At 44.3% G+C, this 15,687-nt stretch overlaps 1 protein-coding gene across 1 annotated transcript in view; it reads right to left on the minus strand.

Moving 5' to 3' along the window:
- The window catches only part of ARHGEF4 (Rho guanine nucleotide exchange factor (GEF) 4), a 91,476-nt gene that overhangs the window by 5,103 nt on the left and 70,686 nt on the right, over nucleotides 1-15,687 (minus strand). The window contains exons 4-7 of the mRNA XM_009996735.1: nucleotides 7,104-7,283; nucleotides 3,667-3,861; nucleotides 2,507-2,686; nucleotides 1,356-1,588 (exon numbers count right to left, since the gene is read on the minus strand). Of these exons, the coding sequence (XP_009995037.1) occupies nucleotides 1,356-1,588; nucleotides 2,507-2,686; nucleotides 3,667-3,861; nucleotides 7,104-7,229 (734 nt within the window). The 5' untranslated portion in view covers nucleotides 7,230-7,283. The remainder of the gene's footprint in view (nucleotides 1-1,355; nucleotides 1,589-2,506; nucleotides 2,687-3,666; nucleotides 3,862-7,103; nucleotides 7,284-15,687) is intronic.

Raw genomic sequence — 15,687 nt, forward strand, 5'->3', positions numbered from 1 at the left:
AGTGCTTTTTTATTCTGATCTCTGCTTTAGAATGAGGCTTGGCTCTGTTCTATTTAGTAACAGGAAAATTATGTATATTAAAAAGTTTGAAGCCAAGATGTCAAAGTTTCATTTTTCTTACTATGTAAGCAACCCTCACAAGATCCCAGATCTTGGAAATAGAAGTCAGAGACTAAAGGTTTTCCCACCTCTATTATTTACATTCACAAATATTTCACAGTCTGAGATTCTGAGACATAGTCAGAGTGATTTTTTTTTCCCATGTTTGTTTATCCATGTTAACACTGAAGCCGTTGCTTTCCAGACCTTGTGGGTTTTCCCCCCCTACATAATTCAATATATTGATAATGCCACTGTTTTCTTACAGGGACTGGTTCTGTCATGCATAGGTGAGTCAGTCCAGCAATAACTGGCATCATTTCCAACAGAGGCTGACAGTTTATCTGGAAGGGTAGGACAGAAGCTGATCTAACCTCTCCCACCCACACCATCTACTGCCATCAGCTACTTCTGCTGAGTTTGGAGTAGCTCAACAGGAGCTGTTCTGCACAACTTGTCTCTAACACCATTTTCAAAATATCTGTGTACGCATTAAGGAGCTTTCTGTTCAGAGGTCAGCTTCAGAAGAACATGCTTTTAGATTGAATAAATAAATGCTTAAAACCATTCTGAGAAATAGCAGTGCTACAATTAGGAAGCTAAAAGTAAGTCAAGCCATAATGGACCAATATCAACACTTTCCTTTAATACAGATTTTTTTTTATGTTGTATTCCTGTTGCTAATTATTTCAAATGTTTGATTAAGTGGCATAGATACTTGAGCCAAGGGCAGTGCATTCACCCTGAAATGGAGTAATGGATATGGAGGCTTTTGAGCTAGTGCTGAAGAGGCAGTGGGTTGTGCATGGCCTGACTGCTGTAGGCAACATCATCCCACTGGGCAAAAAGGATTCCTGACAGCCACTCAGCCCTCTTGTGCCACGATGTACTTAGATGGAATTTTGGGCTATATTCAACCAGTGCTTTTACAGAAAAGTTTTCAGCACCAACACCAGAAATGTTTAACTCCAAAGTAAGTATCTGCTGGTATGACAGATACATGGGTCAAATAAAACAGAAAAGTATCATTATAAAGTGGACCTTGCAACTCCATCTCTGGGGGAGGCTGATGGGAAAGCCCAGTGCTACTGTAATGAAAAATTATGTCTTCTAAAGAAAATTTCCCTGGTTTATACAAGGTAACACAGAAGAATTGTACCAGCTGCTCTTGGTAAGCTGCCGTCAACATATCATCCAGTGTTCCTCCGTTTCATGGCTCCAGTCTGGTTCCTCCTATCCCCACCATGATGACCTACCTGTGTTGGGGGTTGGTGTATTTGAGCAGTTCAGCCAGTTGCAGTGGATACTTGCAGATCTTCTGCACAGGGGTCAGCAGAAACCCGTCCAGAGAGATGTCAATCATCTTCTGCAGCAGGCGACAGGCTTCGAAGAAGTAGACGTACTTGTTGACCTTGGTGAGGCGGGACAGCTCCATGCAGGCGTTGGGGTGATTGTTGCAGTACTCAGAGTAGATCTGAAACTCCGTTTGCTGCAAGGGAAATGGAGGGGTTACCTGTCCATGTTCTTTAGGTTGATGGCTCAGTGTGAGTCCTCTGGACAGGTCCTGCCCCTGTATCACATGGGGCTGTTGGGTAATTTGTATCTGCCCCAGACTTTAAAGACTGGAGACCTGAAGCTGAGGATGGGCAGGCTGGATTACAATTAATTACAATTACAAATTACAGCACGTGCAGTTCATCTGACAGACCAAGGCACTGAACCTGAAAAGAGGTTGTAGGGAGGCAAGTGCTGGTCTCTTCTCACAAGTAACAAGTGATAGGATGAGAGGAAATGGCCTCAAGTTGTAGAGAGGGGACTTAGGATGGCATTAGGAAAAACTTGTTCACAGAAAGGGCTGCCAAGCACTTGGAACAGGCTGCCCAGGGTAGTGGTGGGAGTCACTATCCCTGGAGTTGTCTAAAAGCCATGTAGATGTGGCGCTAAGGGACATGGTTTAGCAGTGGACTTGGTAGAGTTGAGTTAATGGTTGAACTTGATGATCATTAAGGTATTTTCCAACCAACATGATTCTGTGATTCTACTTCCATGTATTCTGGCCTGTGCTCAGCTGAGTGGTTTTAATAATCCCATCAGCAGTTGCTGATCATGCACTGACCTGAAAACCCTATAGCTATGAACTCAGGTCCAGCTTCAGATTTTGGAAACTTGCTGTGTTTTTGTATAAATTATCATGGTCTGGCAGGGATCAGCTGAGTCACTTTGCAAATGTCATTTCCTTATCCACAAGAGCTAGAGGATGTTTGGCTGGGAGGTGGGTAATGGGAGTGGGGTGACATTTAATTTGGTTTGGTAGTGTTTTTCAAACACAGCTTCAGTTCTTCCAGATCTGTTTCTAAATCCTCTGGCCTAATCCATACCCCCTTCTCACGAAGTCAAACTTACTTACATATTCCAAGAAGCACGAGCCAACCTCACTCAAATGTGGGTGGTCTTTGTTGAATTTCTTCTCTAGTGCTTTAACAAATTTCTTCTGGCATCTGTAGATGTCCTCAATGTTCCCAAAGATTGTCTTTAGTTGCTCTTCTGTAAACATATCAGCTCTTTTTCGGCACTGCTTAATGTAACCCTAGGAGGGAAACAAATCAGAAAACTTCCTGGGCAATTGCTCTGTGGCCTTTGGTTATCAACAGAAAAAGCCCATGGACTGTCTGTTCCTGTACCCCCTTCCTGCATAGGTGCATCCATGTTTTAGCTATTATTTCCTCCAGAAATATAAACCAAGCCACAGTTACACCACTGCCTTAAACAACACTGTTATCCACACTTGGAGGAGTGCCAGAGCAGCCTTCTCTCCTGCTAAGGAAACCTATGTCTGTCTCAAGGTCACAGGGTATTCTGATGCCAGCACTGATCTACTGATAGATTTAGGCCAGTTATGTCCAGTTGTGGATCTGTTTGGATGGCTGGATGTTAGGAAATGCCTGGTTGACTCAAGGGAGAAGGAGGGATGACATGGAGGGACATTGCAGGAAGGGAGGCTTGTTTAAGTGTGTGCTGATTTGCCCCAGTTGTCTCTCCTGGAAGGCACTACATTTTGGTGTCTTTTCAGTGAAGAACTACATTCCTTCAAAACTCTTATCAATTACCTTCATGTAACCCAGTGTATGTGACAGTCTGTCTCTTCTGGAAGAGGTGTCCCAACACTTGGTATATTTGCAAGTGAAAGACCTAATAGTCTGAACATCCCCCAGTTGTCTTGATGTGAGCATGCCTTGCCTGAAGGCCTGAGTTGCTGTCCATTACCTCAGAATGTATATTGAAGAGGACAGCCATGCTGGATATTTACTTTTCTCTGGCTTGGGAAATTCAATTAATTCCTTTTAATCAGAGGCCAAGTGGGTAGTCCAAACACAGAGGCATTTGGAATATTGTTGTAATTAATTGTTTCCTGAGCATGCAGCACCATGTAGCAGAGCAGGCTCTGATGGAAATGCAGTCATATTTGCAGAAAAGAAGAGTTTAGGGTCACTCTCTGGGCAAGAATGGGACATACTCTATTAACCTTTAGACAAGTTCTTACATTCTCTTCCCCCTTTATTCCCTTACCTCACAAATGTCCTTCAGATGCTTGATGTAGTCTCTCTCTGTGCTTATGATCTCATTGATGACGTTGGTTCTCATCTGATCCTTGGTGGTCTGCCCCATCCCAAAGCGGCGGGAGCCACTGCTGGAGTCATCCTCTTTGCCACCCTCTACCTTCAGGGGATAATCTTCCATGGGTTCATCCTGGTTTACTCGGAGCTGCGTCAGACAACACAAGATGTTCACTGTTTGCATTGCTAAACACAGCTCCTCCAAGGAAAAGAAGTTTGGGACAGGTGACTGGCAAGACAAAGACTGAGCTGGGATAAGGAGGGAAGAGGGCTGTTGTGTGTATGTTACTTGTAAACATATTTGCCCCTTGAGGAAGCTAAGGCCAGACAGTCAGTTTTGGGAGGGCATTTTCAGGCCACATGACAGCTGCTCCTATTGTGTGACATGGGTGGTTTTAAGCAGGCATCTTTGTGGATAGAAGACACAAGAATTATATGCGTCCTCAAGGAAGGACACATACAAAATCAGGACATGAAATGGTTTAAGTGAAATCTGTTAAGATACTTGTGAGAGGGCACTTGGGGAGGGAGGGGGGAAACCAGTTAATAGTTACTTTTTTATATAGCTGTATAACAGGTGGCCTTTCAGTATCTGCTTCCCCAAGATTAGTAAAAGAGAACTTATTGTTAATATAAAAGATACAGATGCCACTGGGCATGTAACGTGGTAAGGAATGGCAACACTACAGAGCTGTTGTGAAACTCATGGTTCCTCCACAGTGCCCATCAGATGGCAGCACAGCATGAACAGAGAAAAACTCCAGCATTTTATAGACAAACCATCCTGCAGTCTGTTGTCAGCAACAGCAAAGTACCCTAGATAATAGCAGGACACTATTGGCGCATTTAACTTTTGAGCTTTCTTTTATGTAGTAGTATTGTAGGTCTCAGAGTGATAATGGGACTATCTAGTGGACAACTCGGCACAGAGAAGGAGTGAAAAACAAGTAAAAACATGCGTAACTGTGGGTATTGCTGCATAATGATACAGAACTGCTTTAAACTTTTCAATGTACTTTCTTCTAGGCAGGACTGCTTATCACTTGATACACATATATCTACATATAAAAAAATACTGCATAGCCATCCATCCCTTGTTTGCACAGGTATAAATTTCATTTCCTCACTGTTTACAGCTGGTGAGGATGCACAATCCTGGTTTTCCTTCACTGTGAGCAGAACAACATTGCTAGTCTTAAACTCAGACCCTGGCCTGAAACTGGTGTGGAGTTAACTGAAAGACATGCAGATTTATCAACTCTCTGCACACACCAGCCTTCCCAGCAGTAAGCTTGAGGCCTGGTGATAATTAGAAGGAAATCTTCACTTAGATGCTTGATGCTTGGCAGCTCTACAGGTATCCTGTAGTACCCTGAAATTGCCAGTGATGCACTTGTATTAGAAACATGAGAAAACAGAACAACAACTGGCATAAGGACATTTATTCTAAGAGTTTCATATGCCACAGTAACCTCATGCCTCTGCCTACAGGTCTGCCCATAGTCAACTTGGACAATATTGCCTTTTTTTTTCTTGAGGTCATCCAGTTGCATCAGACCTAACAGAGCAACATGGCTGTTTCATTGGCAAACTGTAAAATATTTTAATTTGCTTTACTTTTAATAAATAGGGATGTTTCCATAAGAAGCTGTATTTAATCCACAGTCTTGGAGCATTTGTTTACTTTCACATTTTGTACTGACACAAGTAGTAATGTGAGCATAGATTAATTGAAGCTCTGGCAGCAAATACAGTGGAAAGGAGGTGTGTGGTATAGAGACATAGTGACCTAGAAGAATGTGTTGGCAGTTGAGTGCAAACTGGAACATAGAAGGTTCCACATAAACATCAGAAAAAACTTTGCTGTGAGAGTGACAGAGCACTGGAACAGGCTGCCCAGAGAGGCTGTGGAGTCTTCTTGTCTGGAGACATTCAAAACCCACCTGGATGCGTTCCTGTGTGATGTGCTCTGGGTGATCCTGCTCTGACAGGGGGGGTTGGACTAGATGATCTTCTGAGGTCCCTTCCAACCCCTAAGATTCTGTGATTCTGTAAGTGTTGCAATTGCTCTGCTAAAAGAACTAGTTACTCTGCATCCCTGAAGGCTAGCACTAGGTGGCTTTCCCCTGAAATACTATCACTTTGGTTACCATTCAGCTCATCAGTAGCATGAAAGAAAAAAGGCCTGTGTTTTGAGTGTAAAAAAAAAAGCAGTTCCGTCCCCAGCAGTGCTGAGTTTGGTCCTTGTAACCTCACTTTAAAAAAACCATCCATGGTGTGTAATAGTTCTCCAGCTGAGACTGTCTCCTACAATCTATAACAAAGCATTTCAAAACTTTTATAGCATTGTCTGCCCCATTTCTCCAAGGACTTCTGTTACAGTCTGAATTGCCTCATGTCACCTCCTTTCATGCTGCCCTGGTTTTGGGTCACTTGTGATCTGAGGTTACCTGGATAAAGAGCCTAAAGGCTGAGAATCTCTGTCCTTAGGCACCTAATTGCCTTTGCAGTTAGGCCTCCACAACAGTCACAGCCCAAAGAAAGGAAAGGAGTGCACCAGAGTTCCACAGACTCTTGTTATACCCCCCACTTGCACAGAGAATCGTGATGTTTTTCAGAAGGCTCTGCAGGAAATGAATTCAGCCTCTGCAGCACACAGCTGGGGCTGCCTGGGCTGTTCTGTATAGCTGTGTTTCTATATAGTCTTATAGCTGGCACCAGGGGAGAGCCTTGGCCCAAAAGCATCAAGTGTTCCATATCTCTTGCCTCATAATTTCTTCCATGTGACTTCCAAGACATCTCTTGTGTTTTTCTCCTCCATTTTTAAATGCCTAGAATGTAGGGTTGTGTGGTCACCCAGCATCCTGACGTTCTTAAAACTTTGCATTACTTCAGGCTGTGGAATTGCACTGGACTTGGCACCAGATGGAGGGAGCTAAATTTGATGCCATGCTTATCTAAAGTGGACACCACAGTGCAGACCTCTGCCAGCTGCATCTGAGATTCCTCTAGGAGAGCATTTGCTTGCTCAGGAAGGGAATGCTGCATGCTTGGGCACAAACTAGCCAATATAGAGTGGGTAAGCAGGAGCCCAGGCTGCAAACCACCATGCAGGGCAGCTTCCCTCCTGGCACAGCTCAGCTTAACTCTGGAGTCTGGAGCTGAACCATCCTTGCCCTGATTTACTCATGTAAAAGAGACTTCCCCACACTGATGGCAGCTCAGCCAGGAGGGCCCAGTGTATTACCCTAGCCATATGTACAGGAATAGTAATAAGACATGTTGAACTGACTGTCTCTAGCAGTGAGTCACTACAGAACACTAAACCTGTGGGGAAAGAACAAACACTTGGTGCTAATGGAGAGGCAAAAAGAAACATCAAGCTCTTACCCGTACAAAGCTGGCTGGAAACCAGCCTTCACTGTCCAGGATCCTGCCCCACCACCACTCCTTGTTGGTAGCATCCATCACTTCAATGACATCGCCAGCCTTGAATCCCAGCTCCTGGTCATCCATCGTGACATGGTCCCAGAGGGCTTCTGCATACACCACACTGCCATCACTGATGAGCTGTGGGCAGAACAACTCACACGTCAGCGCTTCCCAAGAAAGCAGCACAGTCTGTCCACATGGTGCAGCTTTGGCACCATTGCTGCTGAGCCAAACAAGTGTTAGTAACTGTTTATTCCCCACAAGCAATGTGACAAGGATCTGGTGCTAGTCTGGCAGTTGCTTCAAAGGTCATTACCTTACTCTCAGTAGCATTTACTTAGAATCACTTGACACAGTACGTTTACTACCATATAAAACATAAATTTGATGCTCTGGAATTTCTTACTGCTGACCGCCTCAGCCAGCAAACAGCTGAGTGGTACCTTGCTGGTGGAGGATGCTCTTGTGCTTGCCAGTGCAGCCCTGCTTTGGAAAGCCTTCAAATGCAACCTGGAGCATCTATGTTTAGAGACATACTTGAGGAGAGCAGGAAGTATTCTAAGGCCTCGGAGTTAGTCTAGGATGGATAGTCTTGAGCCTTTAAGGTGGTTAAACTTAGCACTTAAGCTACTTAAAGTAAGTCTCCTGGAGAGTTTAGGTAATTAGGCTGTGGGACAACAGTTACTGTATGTCCCATAGATGGCCTACTCTAGGAAAAAAGGACCTCCAACAATTAATAAATCCAAACTCAAGATGACCCTCCCACAAAAATACCAAATGAACAAACCCCAAACCAAAACAACCTGCATGGCTAGAGGCTGTGGAGTCTTGAATACTGCAGTTCTTGTGTCTATACCTGCATGATGCCATTCTCAAACATTCACATCCTAGATACGGTGCAGTGGGGTATTTGTAAGCTGGCCCTGCTGCACTACAACAGGAGTGCTTGGCAGAGTGGTCCTTGAATTTCAACAACCACAGAGCACATGCACAGGCTTCTCAGGGCCTGAACATGACTGGGATTGTCTAAACACCCAAGATTTTCCCCAAAATGGCAGCACTGGAGTCCTAAAAAGGACTTACTCAGCCATTCTGGGGTGGCAGTGAAGCCCTGTTTTTCTCCAGGAAAATAGTGGAATGATGGATTCTATAGTGGTCTGTAAGGCATGAGGGAGAAAGACAACCCATCCTTAGTACAGCTCACACCATGGCAGCAGTAGCACCACAGCCACCTAATGCACATCACCCAGCTGGGCACCTGAGCTTGCTTGGTCACACAGTTACCTTCTGTTCTAGGTTACTATTTTTTGCCAATGCCCCAAGAAGAAAGATGCATGTTGTAAAAGAACATGAGGATAATCACACATACTGTAAATCAGGAGAGAGTTAAGACATTTGAAAGAAAATTCAAGTACCGTGCCTTTGGGTAGCAAATGCCCCCTCACTGAACCAGAAACAGCTCAATGCAGTGTTTCCATTTTGACAAAAATAACGGGATGCTGGGGAAGGAGAGGATGAGAGGTTCCCACTTAACCCACCTAGCCAGCTTTCCCCACACTGCCATTTCTCAGCTGTCCCCTGCTGCACCAGCACAGGGCTGGGTGCAGCCTTTCAGCAGGTTCCTGCTCTTCACAGAGGAGAGCGGTTGCTGTGGTGAGGCCCAGCAAGCAGGGAACCTAAGGGACGTGCTGCTGTCCTACAGCTGGCCAGTGGCACCAGGGGAAAATAATGCAAGGATCTTAAATGGCATCTCACTAGTGTAAGCTCCTACAGCAAGGACAGGCTTTAATCACAAGGCAAGTAGAGAAGTACTCTGTACTCTCAGAAAACCAAACATCAGGAGATAGTGATGGATGCACCACACAACAGAGGCAGCTACACCCAGTCAAATGGCAGGTATTTGTCCACATGAGCTGTGGAGTGAAGGCACTGGGGGGACAGGGGAGCAGACACAAATGCTGATGTTTAATGGTCACCATGCTCAGTGCTCATTTTACTGTAAGCCCTCAATCTCTACCAGCCTGTACCTTACACTGTTTTTTTCATTTGTAACCAGTCCAACTCCTAGTCTGATAGTGAAATACCAAATTTACCCAATGTAACCTTTCCAGTATCCCTTTCCCAGAGCAAACACTAAAGGCAAGCTTTGAGCCAGGACTGACAATCCCATGGCACTGCATTTCACTGCAGCAGGCAGAGCTGCTCCAGCTGGGGCAGAGCACACCACAGCATCCTCTCTGAGGACCAGACTGTTACTGGGGAAAAAAGGGCTGAGTCTCTCCATCTCTACCTCAGGAAGGATAAAACACACCAACAGATACAAAGGTTTTCTGCAAAAAAAGCACAGCACAATCAACCAGCTATATTGTGAGAGCTGCTTATCTCCCAGAGAAGTATGTATTAAAGAGAATGCTCATCCTTTCCAAACGTGGTAGTTCCTAGCCTTAAAAGGCTTATCTTACCAAAGGTTTTGATGGTTTTGATCTTTGCAATTAAAGCAAGGTTTGAAAAATAACTTAATTTCCATATGAAACAACATGTATGTGTTGGCTTTGTAATAGCAAGGTCAACTCAGTACATGGTTCTTGAAAAGCCCCAAAGCAGTCTCTAGAAGAGAAACATTAAAAGATAGAGAATGCAAACCCAGCCACCCTAGAGCCCCTCTAGCTACTGCAGCTGGCAGCAGTAAAAACAAAAAAAGAAGAAAAAAAAAAAAAAAGGCTTTTTTTCTTTTTTATAACAACATTTAAGTTTGTAGACGGCAGTGTTTGCAATCCAGAGGCAATACTAACACTGATGCTTTGAAACAAAATTGACTGCAGCTCCAATACTGGAGGGGCATTTCTGCAGCTGCAGCCTCAGTGCTTGCTCACAGCCCTGCAGAGGTGGGGCAGGTGCGGGGAAGGCAGCGCTGGGCAGACTGCTCAGGGTGGCACAGGAGGAGGGAGGATTGCTGTGCTGCTTCTCCAGGCAACCCCTGTGCACAGGAGACACAGCCAGGGCTACTGCACGTGGCTGGGCTTGTTTGCATTCCAGCTACTCAGTCCTTGTTTGTCTCAGGCTGGACACCTTGACATAATTACCTTGTATGTCCTAGTCTTCTTCTGACAGGAGCTCCAGGCAATATTAAGAGAGATAAAAGATCTCGACAACTCACAGAAGGAGCGATGAAGACTCCTTTAGGAAATGCTTATCTTTTAGCTACTTGGTTCTAATTGAATACATTTTAAATAGCTTTTTGTTGATAATGCCAAATACACTGGATCATACGGAAGAAAAAAAAAAAAAAAGCCAGGAGCATCAGAAGATGCTGGGAACAGGGCAGTTCAGGGAGAAGAGAATAAAACAGAATTTACTTTTCAGGTCCGTGACCCTAAAACAGACACCTTCCGTGAAGAGCACCTGAACCCAAGCCCTTCATGGTGAACTAAAATGGTTGCTGTGAAGCCTGTATTTCTTGCTTGCCACCAACCCCCTTCCGAACTTGTGTATTACAGACTGAACTGGGTCAGCACATCAAACATTTAAACCCAGCAGCAGTCCTGACCCCAGAGGCAAAGCACCCCCCAGCAACTCCCCATCACCAGACATTTTGCTTCCAGGGCTTCTCATGCTAAGTGCAAATGCTTATTTTTTAGAAGCCCGCTATCCTCTGCTTTGAACTGAGCCCATGGGATAGTTTTCAGATTGTCCTGACAGCGTGCTCTTGCTTCCTCTCAAAACTTTTAGTTTCACTGCTTAATGATGGGCAACCAAGATTAAAATCATAGAGCTTCTGTCATCTGAACAGCAGGCATTTAGTCTAAACACGTTATCTTGATTGTCTTTATGAAGCATCTCCCTCTTGCAGAGAGAGACAGGCTCCCCAGGGAAGGCTTCATCTTGGGCATCTATCTTAGCATGATGAATTAACAAAGCCCAAAGGGGTCCTGTCTCCCTTCACTGCAGGGAGGAATTTGGGCTACCTAATACTTGCTGCCTGGCTGCAGGGTGCCAGCACCACTGACACAACTCCAGAGCAAACATTTCATTGTTTCTTGCTTCTCCTCTGTCTTCATGTTTGAGGATAACACAAGACCTCCTTGCCATGGCATAACATCAGGCACGTGTTCCCCTGGGGGCAGTGGGTTGTGTTCATTGCTTCAGAAGCACAGACCTGCACACCATGCCCCCAGCCAAGCCATTGCCCTCAGCATTCCTTGCCCTTTTGCCAGTGGTGTCAGCTGCATACTTTCTCTGCACAGATTTTAGAGCACTGATTAAGGGCAGTGGAGGACTCTCAGGCATTAATCAAACATCACAGATCCCAATTCAAAATATTTTCATTTGACAGTGATTCTCCTTAACAAATCTGAGATGTCAGTCAGCCAAGATCTTAATCTAGTTAAGTGTTCTACACTGATATAGTGCTGCTTTTTTAATCAGTGCCTGTAGTCAGACTCCTCATGTGTCATCAAGTACGGCTGCCTCCATTTACCAAACATCTAAAATTTGTCATCACATTTCTTTGGTAAGAACTACTTTCCACAAAACCATTCTGACTGGCATTAATTATATTATTCCCTTTTATTTATATCATCCGAGTCCTGATTCCCTCTCAGAAGTGGTTTAAGCAGATGGGAAGAGGAGGAGGGTCCTCCTGCAGCTTTCAAAGCTGCCTGTACCAAGTGCTACAGGAGGAGGAAAGCAACCCTTGTAGAAAGGGAGGAGGCAGAGCTGTGCTCCATGTTCTTTCATGCTGTGTGAAGCATGAAGAAGCACAGCATGAGAGAGCATGCCAGGGACACATCCATCTGAGTCCACAGATGGGGGTTTTCCAACTCCATGTGATGAAAGAAGTTCTCAGTTCCTCACCTAAGATATGGGAGCTGATTATTATAATGCAAAACAACTCAGCTGAAAGTTCTTTAAACCGTTTAATTTTTGGCTGAAATAGGCCAGGAGTGTTCCTGTGAAAGAGTGGGGATAGTTGCCTGTAGCTAAGAAGGACACCTGCTCATCTAGATCCTGTTGGTGCCCTCGGTTCCACAACCATCACCCTCCTGTTACCTATATTACAAGTGAGTCTGCTAATTTTGGGAACTAACATCCTTAAGCATAAGGAAACAAAAGGAGCAAATCCCTTCTTAAACCTGTTATTAGTCTGCAAAAGGTGCTCTTTGAACCACATTTTATCATTAAATGATGCAGTTGCTAGTAGTGATTACAGCATGTAAAGCTGTAAAACAGCTTCTATTTTAACCTCACATACAAGTTTCCAGAGGATACACTTCTGTCTATAAGACATTTATTTTCTAGTACAAGTGAAATATTTCTTTCAAACTCTTTCCAAACAAGCAGGTATGATGCTGAGTGACAGGGTGACAAAATGGCAAATGAAATTCTATGCTGACAAATGTTACACAAGCAATAGCTAATACAACTGACTACACAAGCTGTTCCTCAGGAATGGCTCTGCTGGCAGATTTAAGAAAACATCGACCTGCCCCATCGATATCAGAAAGTCTGAGTGTCAGGACTGACTCAGAAAGAAAGAGGGAAGAGGACAACTAGAGAAAGCACAAAGAGCAGCATGAATTGGAAGTGGGAAGAGTTGCTAGGCACAGAGTGAGTGAAACAGAACTTGAAGCTGTAATAAGAGAAAGGGAACGGAGGGTGGCCACAACAAAATGGTTATTGGTAACACGAGGCTGATGGGTGCCCAGTGACATCTCTAGGCAAGAAGTTTAGTACAAAAGCAGTACTTTTTCCCTGTGGTGCATAATTAAGCTGTGCTACAGGATGCCACAGAGCCAAACATTAATTTAAAAGAGATTAAGCAAAGGTATGTCCCTTAAGGGTATTTAAACATATCATACCTGGATACAGCCCCTCAAAGATCTTTACCACACCTGGGAAGGCAGACAAAGGAAAGAGACAGGCCATACATTCATCTATTCCTGAGCTGTTTTCCCAAATCACAGGTAAAGGTGTTACTTGCTGGCCCTGCAGAGCTGGTCTTAGGACATAACGGTAGTAAAAACATAAAAGAAACGTTGACTATTCATTTTACCCACAAGTACTCCTTGAAAACAGCGAGCCCTGAAAATGTTAACCCAACAGGGACAGATAACATTCCCTGAGGTACAGCAACACTCTCGGTCAGGTGGAAACTCAGCAATTGCTAACACAATAATTATAAGGACATTAGGATGTCCTCTGGGGTACGGCTGTCATCCTCCTGGCTGGGACTCCTCAGGCAGAGGTAAGTGCAGCACTTCAGTATAACATCCCACACACTGCTTATCCTACTCATGCAACACTTGCTAGACACATGGAGGAAGGTCAGTCTGCACATCTGAAGTAGCCATTCATGCCTACTGCATGGGTGTCCAACTCCTGGCCTTTTTGTTTCTTACAAAAAAAAAAAAAGAATTGTACCCAGCAAAACTTGACTGTTCATACATTGCCTGGGAGACATTCAGGGAGAAGGACCCACATCCTCACTCAAAATGTTCAAAAAGATCTTTACAATTTAAGAGCTCAAAGGACTTCAAAACCTACTTAGCACTCAAAAGCCAGAGAACTTAAGTCATTCCAAAGCTCTAAATCAGCTTAAACAGCTTAAACTTATCTAAGGCCTTAAAGTGTTTTAAGCATTTTAAACCCATCTAAAGCCTTAAAGTGGCTTAATAAGCTTGAAATACTCTAAGGCTTAAAAGTGGTTTAAGTATCTGAACTTTTGGCTAACCCACTCCTTGTGCCTCTCCCAGTTGGCACCTATCACTCCAGGTTAAGGCAGGATCCAAGTGCCACAGTCTCGTTTACCCCAAACATCCCAGATCTCTGACAGAATTGCTCTTTCTACCCCTCTTTCCAGCTATTCTGGGGTGCTCTGGGGAGTGCTGAGCCCCTGTCAGCACAGCCCCCACATCCCGAGGCCAACAGCTCCAGCTGCAGTGGCTGGAGGTGGGTGCCTGCTCAGGGGTTTGTGACAGGGTGTCCTGAGCTGGTGCTGTAACAGCACCTGGAAACCAGCCACATGGTCTTCTATTTTCTTTGGTTTTAAAGACTGGAAAGGATCGAGATCTGGGGTTGATCTCTCAGGTCTGAACAAGACTTTGACCTGGGGCTCACACATCTACAAAGTTTCTATTTTCTGCTTCCAGCTTGGCTGTAGATGAAAACTGTCAGACTGACTGACTCGCCCTTCATCTCACCACAGTTCTACAGTCTGTGTTTACTGCAGAATATGAAGCACACCTGGATAATGCAATTTGTACATTTTCTGATGCTCTGATTTTTAACTGTACAACCTGGGATTGGAAATAGTCCAGGATGTTCTCACATTTAAGAGTGATTGCTGTTACATCTTTTCTACACTACCATTTATCAGGCATCCAAACAGAAGCCATTTTCTTCAGAAAATTTTACTTAATGCTACATCAACACCTTTTTCTGACACTGATGTTACAAACTTGCCCCATTTTCCTCTTGCTGCTGCCTGCAGCATTACCCTTCCTCTGCACACTCCCACCAGCATATCCTTTTGGGACATTCTCCATCCTTTTCCCCTCTCTGCAGGACAGCTCCTGATCCCACTGCATCTCCTGTGACTCAATTTTGGAATTTTTCCTTTCTACCTCCTTTGCTTCCTCTTTCACCATAATTTCTTTGGAGAACTGAGGAATATAATGTACAGATTCCCCAAGAAAACATATCCAAAACAGTTGAGCTGCTGCTCATCCAACACAGGGATTTTATGGAGGGTAACTTGCATCCTGGCTCTTTGCAGAAGAAAAGGGAAGGCATGCAGTTCCCAGAGCTCTCTGCCCACTTATGACTTGCTATTCCCTTCCCCCAATAGATACAGCAAGTTACAGAATCGGTTATAGCTTGAAGGCAAATTAATCTAAATTTTATTTACAAATAAGGTTAAAGAAAACGTTTTAAAGCAGATAGAAAACTGCCTTGCTTTCAAACTGCTCTGAATCATCAGAAGGTCAGCGTGTCTCTGGGCTCACAGCACATGGCTTTCCTTTTCATGTGTGCATGATTTCATCTTAATGGGACACACTGCAAAGAACATGCTGAAGTGATTTTTATTGCTTCTATCTCCTGTGAAAATATCTCCCTTGGATTAACAGCACTGTGCCAAAGTCTGTTCAACACTGGTAGGTGCTGGTGGATGTGCTGGGCCAACAGAGATTGTTTAGCAATTTCCATGACCTGGATCGATGAAAGATGGTTCCCCTGCCTCAAAATAACTGTCCTCACTTTAGTTACCTTCCCCTGGTACAGAAATCTGTAGGGTTTTGGTGATTCAAAACTTAGGATTTCCACCCTGCTCCCCCTTTGGTGATCTCTCTCTCTCAATGTACTCACACTGGGTTAGATCCTTTCTTCACTGAACTAAGAATTGCTGTCTGTCCTTTTCTTGGAAAATGGGGCAGGAGAAAATCCGACTATCAGACAGAAAGAATGAAAAGAACAAAAAGCTTTGTTATTGTCTCACTGTCAGGCAATGGAGGCTGCCTAGCCTTTGGTTTTGGTTAGTACCTTT

The sequence above is a fragment of the Chaetura pelagica genome, unplaced genomic scaffold (genome assembly GCF_000747805.2).
Source record: "Chaetura pelagica isolate M959 unplaced genomic scaffold, ChaPel_1.0 scaffold264, whole genome shotgun sequence".
Lineage (NCBI taxonomy): Eukaryota > Metazoa > Chordata > Aves > Apodiformes > Apodidae > Chaetura > Chaetura pelagica.